Raw genomic sequence first — 12,746 nt, forward strand, 5'->3', positions numbered from 1 at the left:
TAGGACAGGGCCAGTTTTCAAATGTTTTTTGATATAGTAATAGTGAACGTTTCTTTCCCAGAATCAAATCTGCTCGATGGAAAAATGTGCAGCAACAACCGAAGTAACTGTGTTGCTCTCTGTTTACAAATGATGTGGATCATCTGCATATTTATGTCAGCATAAAAGATTTAAAAACTATTTTAAAAAAAAACATCTGAAAAATTTCCAAAAAAGTTAAGAAATTATGCTTACATCTTCATAGAAATATCCTGATAGGGTTCCTAACACTTCTGGTGCTTAAACCAATCAAAATGCTCGAAAGAATGCGTCATGGCAACCAGTCAATTAGTGATGACCTTGTAAGTATCATTGGAGAAAAAAAAATATCCTTGTGGATTGTCAACAAACCAAAGCGTTTTCAAGAACTTCTCATTTGTAAATGATATTATATGAGCAAGTTTAATGGAGAAGCAGGTTGGGGAAAATGTCAACCTGACGCATTATGTTTGTCAAAATAAAGTTTTTTTATCTTGCTCTGCATACCACCATTGTTTGAGAAACCTTATTTTTGTAAAATGCTCTGCTTTTAGAAATCATAAATTCTTGCCACAAACATCACTGGAATTCATTTCAGACTTTAATTGATATGTTCAAGGTTGAAACCTGTGCTTTACTGTGGATTTGTGCAAAGAGAATATTTGGTACAGGTTTTAAATGCTCTTGCATCACTTATTTGAGGTATTTTTTGATTTGCTGATCTCTTATCTCCCTCTTAGATCCGTGTCTTCCGTCCTCCAAATTATTCCGGGACTATTGCTTTGGCTCTTTTGGTGTCTCTGGTTGGAGGTTTGCTGTATCTGAGGAGAAACAACCTGGAATTCATATACAACAAGACTGGATGGGCCATGGCCGCATTGGTATGATAACTGAATGCACACACACACACATGCACCCCCACACACAAACACACACCAGCTTTAGTGTTAAAACCTTCTAATCACCAAGGGGAAAGTTACCGGTATACTATGAAAAATTTGTTTTTAATAAAATGACAAAGCATAATACTCAAGATTAGTTTATACAGTTTCTCCTCATGTCTAGAGATATTTCCCACAAAGTCCTAAAAAGAATTGAAATGAATTTCTAGAAAAATATAGAGAAAAACTATAATTACTGAAAAAATACGACTACTTTTTATGCTGTTTAAAAGAAAAAGAAAATGTTTTTATGAAAAATGAAGGACTTTTTAGATTTATTTATATTTAAACTACATCCTTTGTCTTTGATGTAGCACATAACTTTATTTTTTTTAAATGTCAAAACTACTTAGGTTTTTGAGATACTGACAGAATCTAAAAATGAATAGTTCAGTTTTCTAGACGGGACTTTAATTGGACATCATGGTGTCAAATTAAATTAGTAAATTTTGATGACAAGACATCAAAAATTACAAACTGTGTAAAATAATTTCTTTCAGATTTTACAAGTTCAAGCATTAACCATCTTACAAAGGAGCTGATCTCAGTTCATCAAGATACTGTACTTTACTAAACTCCAGACTGAATGCTAACTTCATAAATGGATGTTATGTTTTGTGGAACACAATTAGACAATTACTGGAAAAAAAGGTCGGAAATATGTGGAATTTTAAATTGAAAACTGTGTAGGAAAAAAAATTTATTAAGAAAATAATAAAATAATTGCCTTATTTTATGTACTTGGTTAGAATTCTCATTATTGCCTCACTTCAGACTTCAGCTCTCTCAATTTGTGTATTTCTTGTTTTCTCTCTGTAACAGTGTGTGGTTTTTGCAATGACATCTGGACAGATGTGGAATCACATTCGAGGTCCTCCCTACGCCCACAAAAATCCACAGAACGGACAAGTGGTATGAAATGCAAACATTTATTTCCCTCCATGTTTTAAATATATATTTTGTCAACCTTTATATTAATCCCCGTAAAACTTATTCCTCAACTTAACCTTTCTCAACTACTCTGATCTATTTCTTTTTCTTTTTAAATGTTTGTTTATATTTGGGGCATTTTAATGTTTTTCTTTTTTTTACGTTTTTGTTTCAGTCCATTTTTTAAAAATTTTTTCATTTTATTTTTAGACAAATGCTTCTTACTGACGATGTGTGTGCAAGCCGTCACATAGGTGCGAATTGGGTGGTCATCATTTAAGTTTGTTCACTCATGTGTGAAATTAAAAGGAAAATCTGTTGAAAACTGAAGAAAATGATTATGTGGAGAGAAGTTGATAAAAAAAAAAAGGAGCTTGAGGATGGATGTTGATGGAGTAATGAGTGGGATGTTTGAAAAGAAAAAAAAAACTCACAATAGTACTTTAGAAGCACAACTAAAAGGATATTGTTTCAAATGCCATCCAGACATTTGCATGCAAAGATGCACAAAAACTCTTCCACTATCAGTCAGGGACAAGGTCAAATACACAAGTGAGCTGTGAGGTTTTTGTGGACACACTTGATCAATTTCACACAGAAACAGGGGGAAGAAAAACAGGCAGCAGAACTCTGCACAAACACACAGCATCCACAGACTCCCGTGGAGTAATAAAAACACACGTTTCGAGCCCCCCTCCCCGCCCGCCTCTTCACTTTTTCCATTCCACCACTTCTTTCTTGCTCAGTGTAAAAGGCGATCTATTTATCAGAGGATGTTACCTCTGTCGTTTTTCAAACTTTTTGATGATAGGCTACACAGTCATCCAGTGCGGCTTTTAATTTAGCCTTCACCTGTTCTTCTTCTCGCTGTCATTTCTACAGCCAAGCTACTCTTTGCTACTTTCCCCCTGAGCCGGGTTTGTTTTGCCCAGGCGAGCTTCTGCACTTCAAAGTGAAAGTAAATGTGACCAAAACTCTAAATCCAGATTTAATCACTTAAGTGCAAATAAAAATAGAGTTTTTTTTTTCTTTTCTACAGCTGTTACTTTATAAAGATAAAATGTATACAACTTCACTATAACTTAAATTCTCGTTATATGTGTTGCACTTAGGGTTGAATGATATGGATTTAAAGTTTTATCACAATATTTTGTAGTACTGTTGTGATAATGATAAAACAACCATTTATTACTTTTTTTTTTCTATAACTGTATGACAGTTTACTCAAATTCTGCTCTTGAGAAACACCCATTGATAATATGAATTTTTTTATAGGACGCCAGTCACCGGCAGAAGTGTGATTTGTACCACTAAACCGCACATAGTAACTGCATTTAATTATATTTCCAAATGTATTGCTATGTAATGACACCATCATTGAACAAACAATTGGAGAAAATACTAAAACTATCAATCCAGGCAATACGTAACCATTTTTAAAAAAAACAACATTATTTGGGATTTGTGACAACGATAAATCAAAATTTTTATCATGATAAATGATAAACAGTATGATAAATGCACACTATTCAAATAAAAGTGAAACCAAATGTTGCCACAGCAAATTCATAAGGCAAGAATAGAGCCTAGAGGGATTAAAAATATTTCTTTTGTTTACAATGTATTCCATAAATTCCTAGTTACACAATGGTGACAACTCCCACATGGTCGAAAACCCTGGTAATGCATAATCCTTGTTATGTTGTGAATTTTGCCTTTTCTTTCTTTGCCTGTTCCCTGACTCCTTCTTTCTTTCTCCTCTATTCACTTATTCTTCATTTCCAGTCCATCTTTTGCATCTCTGACTATTCACACATTATGCAGCAGTACTTAAGCTGAAGTGTGTTGTGTTTTCTTTTTTTAGCTCATCTGAATAATTCCTTCTTGCCTGTCTGTCCTTTTTTATTTTAATACCATGTTCTACCCTTTAGATGACTGAACATGGTGATGATGGCAGCATTAAAGCTTAGTCAAGTGTTAAGACGGGCTTTCGGATATAAGCAGAAATTAATTCAGCAGTTTTAAAAACTGGAGCTATGGGCTTATTTTTTAAATGCATTGGTCAGCAGGTCATAAAAGATTTCCTTCCATGCAGGCACAAACTATTTTTATTTTTCAGAAAGGTTCAGAAAAGGCTGCATCAGTGTACGATTACATAAGAATAGAGGAAAACTTGAAGAATGCTGTTTGCACTTTACAGCTACTACGGAAATGCATAACCAAGTGTTTTCTGTTGTAAATTTGCCTTTATTGTACAATCTTTCATTCTTATTTTTGTTTTTCTTTGCTTAATTTGAACATGCTTGTCTTTAGTTACCTTTAACTTGTTGCTGGCACATTGAATTTCCCCAAGTTTCTTTTTCTTTTTTTTCTTTTGCTGAGGGAAAAAAACATGCTGAATGCCTGATGGTGTCACTACAGTGTGAATGTTTCCCAGTTAATTAGAATATTATCAAAGCTAATTTATTCTGTAATTCTTTTCAGAAAGTGAAACACATACAGTTGAAACCAGAAGTTTACATACACATAAATAAATGTAAAATTTTTCTACTCACTATCTGCAAATGAGTCGGACCAAGCGTCTTTTGTTTTAGGTCGGTCAGAATTACTAACTTGCTTTCAAATGCCACAAAAATGTGTCAGATTTATTTATAATTGCCTGCAAAAAAAACTAGTCCGTGAAACTCTAAGCATTAGTTTCAACTCTACATGCTTCATTTTTTGTAAGCGCAGCAGTCTTGATGACATGGAGCACAGTGACATGATGCATGCTAACTCTCTACATTTGACGTTCTTGAGCTAACAGACTGAAATAGTTCTGGATTAGCCACATTGGATCCTTTCTCTCTTGTTCTGTCTGTTGCGACAGTGAATGGCTTCATGGCCGCTGTGCACACGATATTGAATAGATACCCATCTTCTCCTTTTTGTACTCCTCCCTCGCCTTCTTTTTCTTATATATAACTTTCTCTCATCCCCCTTCTCTAATCCCTTCATCTTCCCAGACAGTGTAATTCCTTTAAAATGATGGGCGAGCGAAGCCAGGTAGACTCCATTGAAAGGATTTGTCAACTGACAAATGGCACAACAAAGTAGATGGAGCTGCTGTGCGTCACACTGTGCAGCCACGAAATACCGCTTGCTCATTTTTTATTTTTTTTTGCTTATACCCTCACAAAATGGGACATGGCGGAGGTTAGCTTTAACAAAGCTATACACAAATTTGACAGGCACAAATTTGTTACACAGTCAGCACTCGTACACTTCCTGGGAGGAAACGGTTGTGCGTTCTCTATTTGAGCTTCACAAACTAATGACGCCAAAAAACATGTTTTTGTCGCACTCTTTGAACACTGCGACTAATGACGGCACAAACTCGAGAGGAAGACGAAAAGTGTTGAGAGCAAGAACAAAAGAGGCTGAGGAAGTGTGTGTGAGACCAGGGACGGCTGCAGGATGTCATCGGAAGACGTGCACAAAAACCATCACACGAACCCAACCCTTTCTCTCTGCTACGCTACAGCTACTTTAACAGAACATAATCTGCAATGAATGCTAAAGCTACAGTAGTTATCATGGTTATAAATAATGCCAGATGAATTGTTTTCCTGAAACTGTGAGTGTTTGGTCAACCATTAGAACATTGAGCAGCATGTACACAAACACTATTGACAGCGCTAAGACACTCCTCCTGGCTCTGGTTGGTTGTTTTTGACTGAGAGCGATGTATTTTTGCACACCACAATGGTGTCGCCCAGAGGAGGTGGAGGAGCTTGATCTTTTTTTCCCCCACAGATTATCTGTCTCGTAGCAAATAATCACAACATTGTGTCAGTTTTAGCAAATATGGAGAAAACGTGTTGTTGTAAAGGTTGCATATTGCAGTTTTAGTTGTTTAAGAGTCTGTTTATTAATTTTCAGTTAGTTTCAACGTACAGCTACATTTAGCTTATGAAAGAAGCATTAGCTAGCAAACTGAGCTCACCCCCACAGACGCACACAGATGTACGTTCAGGACGTATTGACACACAGAACTACTTTTCATTTCTTTTTCCACCACTTTGCTAAGAATAAGGGGCTAAAAAAGCCAAAAGTCAAATAATTCTAATAAAGCATTTTTTTAAATTCAAAGGAAAAACCTCAAAGTATTCACCATGTGGATATTTGCAGCTTGCAGAAAAGATCGGCCTGCTTTTTTCTTTTTTTTTTAAGTTAGTGGGTGTGGTCCGGTGTGTACTTCCTCAGCCAGCTAACATTAGATTTTTGTCAAACTGTGTCTGCAGCAAAGCATATTCAGCCTCATAATTTCCAGTCACATGCTTAACATTCTGTGGATCATTTTTGGTGTAAGCTCCACTGACTACAGCTGATCCAAACTGCAGCCCTTCTAGACGGCAGAGTTCTCGTTAAGCAGAGTTTAAACCTCAAGAGTCGCAATTAAAAATGTTGGTCGTGGATAGAGAGGACTTTACAGTGCAAATTGTGCTGTGGCAGTCGGTTTCAACACATTTAAATGTTGGTGTTACAATTCAGCTCGGCTCTGAATTATTGGGATGAATAATGATGAGAACCAGATGGTAAAACCTGACTGGATTTAACCTCGTTTATTGAGTTTGCTGAAGAGATTAAATAAATGGAGACGAACATGGCCGCTTTGCTGCTGCAATCCAGAAAAAGGAGCATTAACTAAATAACAGCAAATAAACTCTTGACTACTGGTTAGAGAAACGGGACTAAACCTGAACTGAGGTAAATTCCTGGTGTAGTTTACGTGTACCTGCTTATTTGAAATCCTAGTAAAAGGATCCAAGCACAAGTGAAAAAAGGTTAGCTGGACATATTACTTTACATAAATAATACCTGATTATGTCAGAACATTGAGTGCAGAAGCACAATATTGTAAATCACTGTTAAATTGTGTGTGTAGCTCTGTGTGGGTATAATTACAGTACATTTAGTACTCAATGCAAATTCATTATGATTTTTTTCAGGAATAATTGATTACTAGTAATATTATTCTAGTCTAATCATATAAAAGTGTAACTTCATCAATTGTATGATCAAAATTTAATTAATTTCCGTGGTGGTAAAAAAAAAAAACATTCATAATGGTGACCTATTTAAACTGCTACTTCACATAAAGTCACAATCATTCATAATATTGATAATGACTTGCAGGGATTTTAATAAAAATAATTAAATCATTATGTAATTTATTAAAATAACTTTTTTTTTTTTACATTAAATATCATTCTGCACAATCCTGGCCAACACTAATGACTTTCCAGTGAGGCACAGAGTTCTTTTGCAAAAACATCCTGTTGAGAATAAATAATTCTGTGTTTTTCTAGCTTTAGCTAGTTGCAAAGCTAAAGCTAAAAGAAATGGCATGTTAGGAAACGCCCTCAAAACTAGGGTTAAGGGGTATTAAGCACTAGGGAACGCCCTCTTTAGGGTGTAGCTTAGATAGAGGCTAACAAAGGGAATGGAAAACTTCTGTTTGATGCCATTTTGTCTGTTAGCTCCGAAAGGTAGCATGGAAAATGGACCAGCTGTATTTTGGTATTAATAAATGTAATTCATGAATTCAACTCACCAACTCTTCTTCAACCTCATACATCAAAAACGTAGCATGGAGAGCAGATTATTCTCCACCATCCTTAACAAAGTACTGAGTGCTGGACATGGAGGTCACACCACAGTAGCTGTTTTCATGGTCGGTTGTAACCCTGTATGGGTTTTCAGAGCCAAATTATAATATTGCAAAATAGTGAGAGTTATTGTGTTCACTGGTTTTTCTATTTTCATGAACTTCTGCCAGAAAATTAAACTTTGCAATTTTGATCACAGCACTTGTAATGTTGGTCTACAAGCCCCATTTACCGTCCCACACAGGACTACTGCATTTATTTTTTTCACAATGATTGTCATTGCAATAATTTTCAGGCCAGTCATCTTTAGCAACAGTTAAAAAATGTTTGTGTTTTGAACACTAACTCTTGCTTAACTCCACCGATAAGAAAGGCCTTAGCACTTAGTTTATCATAGCAACCTTTTAATTAATATGGCATTAAGCCATCACTCCAGCTAGACTGGATGTGATCCAGAAAATAAAATTAGTAGTATAACAAAGCCTGCTGAGGAAATTGAAGTTATCTCATTTTGATGATTGACATCTCCTCAAAAGAAATATGGATAAGAGAAAAAACACTTCAGACTGCTTTTACTGACTCCAGAGTAATTAAGCTGAAATCTCAACAGAGTGTGTAAACACTGCATCGCATAAATATCAAGAAGATGATGAAATTGTGAAACATAAACCTGTGACTAAAGTAGACTGTTTTTACTTCAGATTCAGTGAACCAATAACTATTTCCCTTATATTTTATAAGTGATAGATAAATGCTTTGGCATTTCTCTTACCTTTTTTAGTTATCTTTTTTTTGTAAATCTGAGGATCAGCATTGTTTTAGGTTTTATCGTAACTGACACCCTTGTCCTCAACAACTTGAAAAAGCCCAGTTCCTATCATAATAGTAGTTTGAACACAGCCATAATAAATCACCTCCTGTTGTAAATTATACACCTGTTTTCACTTCGTATCTCTTCTATATAGTATTTACCTTCTTTTCACTGTTTTTTTCCTGTTTTTTTTTTTATTTTTCCATTTATCATCTTCCCTGTCTGAGTGCCTCCTGACCTTTACCAGCCGAAAACAAATCCAAAGCACAGATTCAGGCACACACTGTATACACAAACACACCACAGAGGATGGAAAATGGATAAATCTGGCTAAATGTAAAGGTTTATCAGCCCACACTGATTATGGGTTGACATTACTATGGTTTGCCTTTTTAGAAGAAAAAAAAATCAGCAAAAAAAATAGAAAAGGGCAAAATCGCGCTTGTTGCTAACATATGTTGTCAGCTTTGACTTGTCAAATGGAAGCTTGTAATCTATATTTGTTGGAGCTTCTGCTTTTGTCTGTGCATATTTTCTTTGAAATGTTGCACGGCAGAGTGACGTATTGTGGAAGTCCTTGACAATCATTTGTCAAAGCGTGCCTTGTTAGATGGCTTTAGCCTTACTTATTTAAAAGCTTTTTATATTAAAAAAAAAACACTTTAGAGCAGCCACTTAATTTCCATTAAATATTGAAAAATTGGTTTCTAGTGTACTTCCTATAAAAAAATAATAAAAAAATTCAAAATTTTTGGAGTCCATGTTCCCAAAAAGAGAGAGAAAAAGAGCCTGGACACAAATTTACAATGTGCTGCTCTGATCGCTGAAAAAACACATTCTTCACATTTTTATTTTAGAAACCTACTAATGAAAATGTACTGATGCATATTTCACTCGCAGCGGGGGGATTGGTGTTAGATTTCTTATGCTAGCTTGGGTCTTGATTAAACTAAGCTCTTAGAATACTAATCATGTTAACAACAGCCTCATCACAAAACCGCACAACTCACAGCGTTTCTCTGGATTGCAAACAAATCCACACACATTACCTATGTGCTTGAACTTTGTGATCTAAAATTTGTTAAAGAAATTTCAAACATTTTTCATACAACTTTTCAATTTACTTTAACACTGGGTAGTTTTAGCCAATTAACTCGATTGCGTTGCTCAAAATCTAAAAGAAGAAAAAGAAGCTAATCCATCAAATTAATTGGAGTGGATGTAAGCTACAATTGTACCTGACAGGTCTCCAGTGTAGAACTACTTAATGCCTTAAAGCAATTCTCAGCCAGTTTAAAATGAAGAAGAGGGATGTCTCCGTTTATTTAGAAACATACAGTTACTGTATGAAACTAGCAAGAAATGATGGTTCATATTCTGTTTTTATAAAACAGTGCCTGAAAGTAAAAAAAAAACAAAACAGCAGATTAGACCAGCAAATACAGAATCAAATGGTAACATGCTTATGAATATTATGTGGAATGTATTTTAGGCTTTTCTAAAAGGGAAGTATTACTTTTAGGCCTGTCACAATAAACAATAAATCAATTAACCGCATGTTAAAGTAAAAGAAACTCAATAATTTTCATTTGCTTGATTTATTGCTTTTCTCTCCTCTTCTCTCCTTTTACCAAAAACTGAATGATCAAAGTCTTCAGTCTGGTGTTTTGTTCTCAACTATCCCTTTTCTTGAAAGATATATATATATATTTATATATATATATATATATATATATATATATATATATATATATATATATATATATTCTTTTTTTTTTACTGAGACTTCATAATTTATTTTATTTTGTTGTTTCTGTTGTTGATTTATGTTGAATTTTCCGAATATCTTCCAGTTTAAATTTTCATTAGAATTTAAAAGTTTATTGATCTTTGAGAATGTGTCCCTGCATTTTTATGCCATTATTACTGTAGTATTACTTGAAAATGTTCTGAAAACAACAATATTGTCATTTATCACAAGTTCTGGAACAATTTATCGTCCAGCAAAATGTGTTATCTTGACAGACCTAATTACTTTGTTGGAGTAGGTTTGTTGGTAAATGAAAATATTAGCTGAAACCAAAATCTTCCATAATTTTCACCTCAACTGTGCAAGATAACTTAAAACTGCTTTGTGAGTTGATTTATTTTTACAAACTCCTTTTGGGTTGATATCAGTTTCCAGAAGATGTTTGTTCTAATTTGTGTTTTACATAACGGTAGGTGTTGCTCTGCTCTTACCTCCGCGCCACCTGAATGTTTGTCTTTCTAACTTCTCACACAGCCACGCCTCCCTCAAGTGAACAAATTTGTTGCAAACAACAAACTTTATCAGAGATTTCTGGTGCTTACGTAGATACACTGGGACATGCACACTCTGTGCTCGGCACACTAATGAATAAAACTCCTGCATTCTAATCCATCAGATTAATTGGAAGTGCCCGGCCATGGATTGAGGGATTTTTCATCCCAAAAGCAGCGTGTCTGCTTCCAGCCTCTCTGTGCGTTTTTTCTGTCGTGATTTTGTTTACACTGAGAGGGCTACACACGGAAATCCGTATTCCAAAATTGATGTGTTGTGCTGTGCATTTTAAAAGTACGGCCGATGGGGTGGCAGAGATAATGACGGCTACGTTGGTTTAAAATGTTGCCAGAAAGCCTGGGATTCCAGTGAGTTTTGTATCGCCTTGACACGTCACCTGTATATTTTAGAAGTCAAACTAGAACCATCAATATGTGAAGGAGGTTCCTAAAAACACACACGGTACTTTTTTAATTTTAGCCCACAAGTTTTAAATTACTTACACAATCTCACCATTTTATTTATCACTACTAGAAATAACTTTAAAGGAAAAATATTTCATTCTGACTAATATCAGGGATGCAAGTTGGCGAGTAATGAGTTAATCAAAAGTTATTTGATATTATCGATCAACTAATGAATTGATGACACAATTTTATTAAAAACAGCGGTTTCTTGTATCAACAGAGCTGACTGTCTTTAGATAACAAAGATCTCATTTTATTTTTCATAATATGCAGAATTATAAAAAAGAAGCAACCGTTATACTTTTTTTGTCAGCGATATTAAAGTACTGACTTGATCAAAATTGAGTTCCCCCCCCATTATTTAACTTAGACATGTTTTTAAATATAACAAATAAGGAACCTCCTAGGTTGCTAAATAAAAAAAGAATAAAATATGTAAGCCACTTAATCCCACATGAACAGAGAGATGTTTATGAGCTCACAACAGCCCTCAACATCAACTGTGCTTTTGGCATCATGTCTCAGTTTCTCTGCGTTATCCCCTCCTCTCGTCTTCGTAGCACATCAGTAATTTTTAGTGAGAAGTTGACGCTGCTCCGTCAAGCAGCTCGGCTGAATGAGTGCCACTAAGCTGAAACTTAAGGAGCCTGAAGAGTGTTTGTATTTCAGAACAGAATCGCATAAAGTGCATTTTACGTGTTTGGACAGTTTCTCTTTCGCCATCCGCCATCATTGTTTCTGTATCAACTGGGTAAAGAAGACAAGCGGCGCCCTCTGCTGAATGGCGACCAAACTAAATCACTGAAGAAAGATCAAAGATCAACGTTATAAATAAATTGGAACTAACTTTAATCTAATAAACCATTAATTAGTTAATATCGTACTTTTTTTTTTTTAGAATTCAAGAAATAACTAGTTTTATTTGCCCTTGTTGCATTGATTAGAAAGGATTTAACTCTTATAATTGAAGCTTGATCAGAAAAGCCTTTCCCATATGGCTAAAAAACAAACTTTTCCTCCTCTATCTTGAAAGACGGCCACTTTACCACTATCTGAATTGCTATAGCAGAGCACCAAGTTTTTGTTGGAACAAAAAGGATAATTTTTTTTTGTGTGTTTTTCCTCTTTGTCTGCTTTCAAATGCAAACGTTCTTTATGTCTCTCCACTGAAGCAGGACAGCATGCCTGCCTCCTTTGTCGTCTTCTATTCAACTCTTCATCCTTAAATTCTGTGGCAGTCAAGTGGAAAGCCAGGCTCTGTGTGCCGTAAACTCAGATACTAATAATTTTATGTTTGCTTGATTTCTTTTAAGACCTCTGTTTTGTCTCCCGTGGTCTTTCACAATGATTTTTCCCCATTGCTTGCTGACAGATGTCTGTTGAATTAGGCATCAGACTTTTAACTAGAAGTGCTCAGTTGTGGAGCAACAGTCCAAAGGATTGCACTGCTACTATTTAAATTTGGGCAGTTCTTGCAAAGTTAGCAGTCCTGTCCTTAGGAAACCTTTTAGCACCATGGTTATAACAGCTGCTGCTGATCTATATATTTAATGACTTGCTTTTATTAGCAATATCCCAGTCATTATGTCACAGTTGTAGCAAAAAGAAAAAAATATATATACATTA

The 12,746-nt window shown here is 35.1% G+C and overlaps 1 protein-coding gene across 1 annotated transcript in view; it reads left to right on the forward strand.

The window, feature by feature from the left end:
• The window catches only part of tusc3 (tumor suppressor candidate 3), a 66,173-nt gene that overhangs the window by 37,843 nt on the left and 15,584 nt on the right, over positions 1–12,746 (forward strand). Inside the window, exons 5-6 of the mRNA XM_032562195.1 lie at positions 759–899; positions 1,782–1,871. Coding sequence (XP_032418086.1) covers positions 759–899; positions 1,782–1,871 — 231 coding nt within the window. The remainder of the gene's footprint in view (positions 1–758; positions 900–1,781; positions 1,872–12,746) is intronic.

Source organism: Xiphophorus hellerii, chromosome 5, assembly GCF_003331165.1.
Source record: "Xiphophorus hellerii strain 12219 chromosome 5, Xiphophorus_hellerii-4.1, whole genome shotgun sequence".
Lineage (NCBI taxonomy): Eukaryota > Metazoa > Chordata > Actinopteri > Cyprinodontiformes > Poeciliidae > Xiphophorus > Xiphophorus hellerii.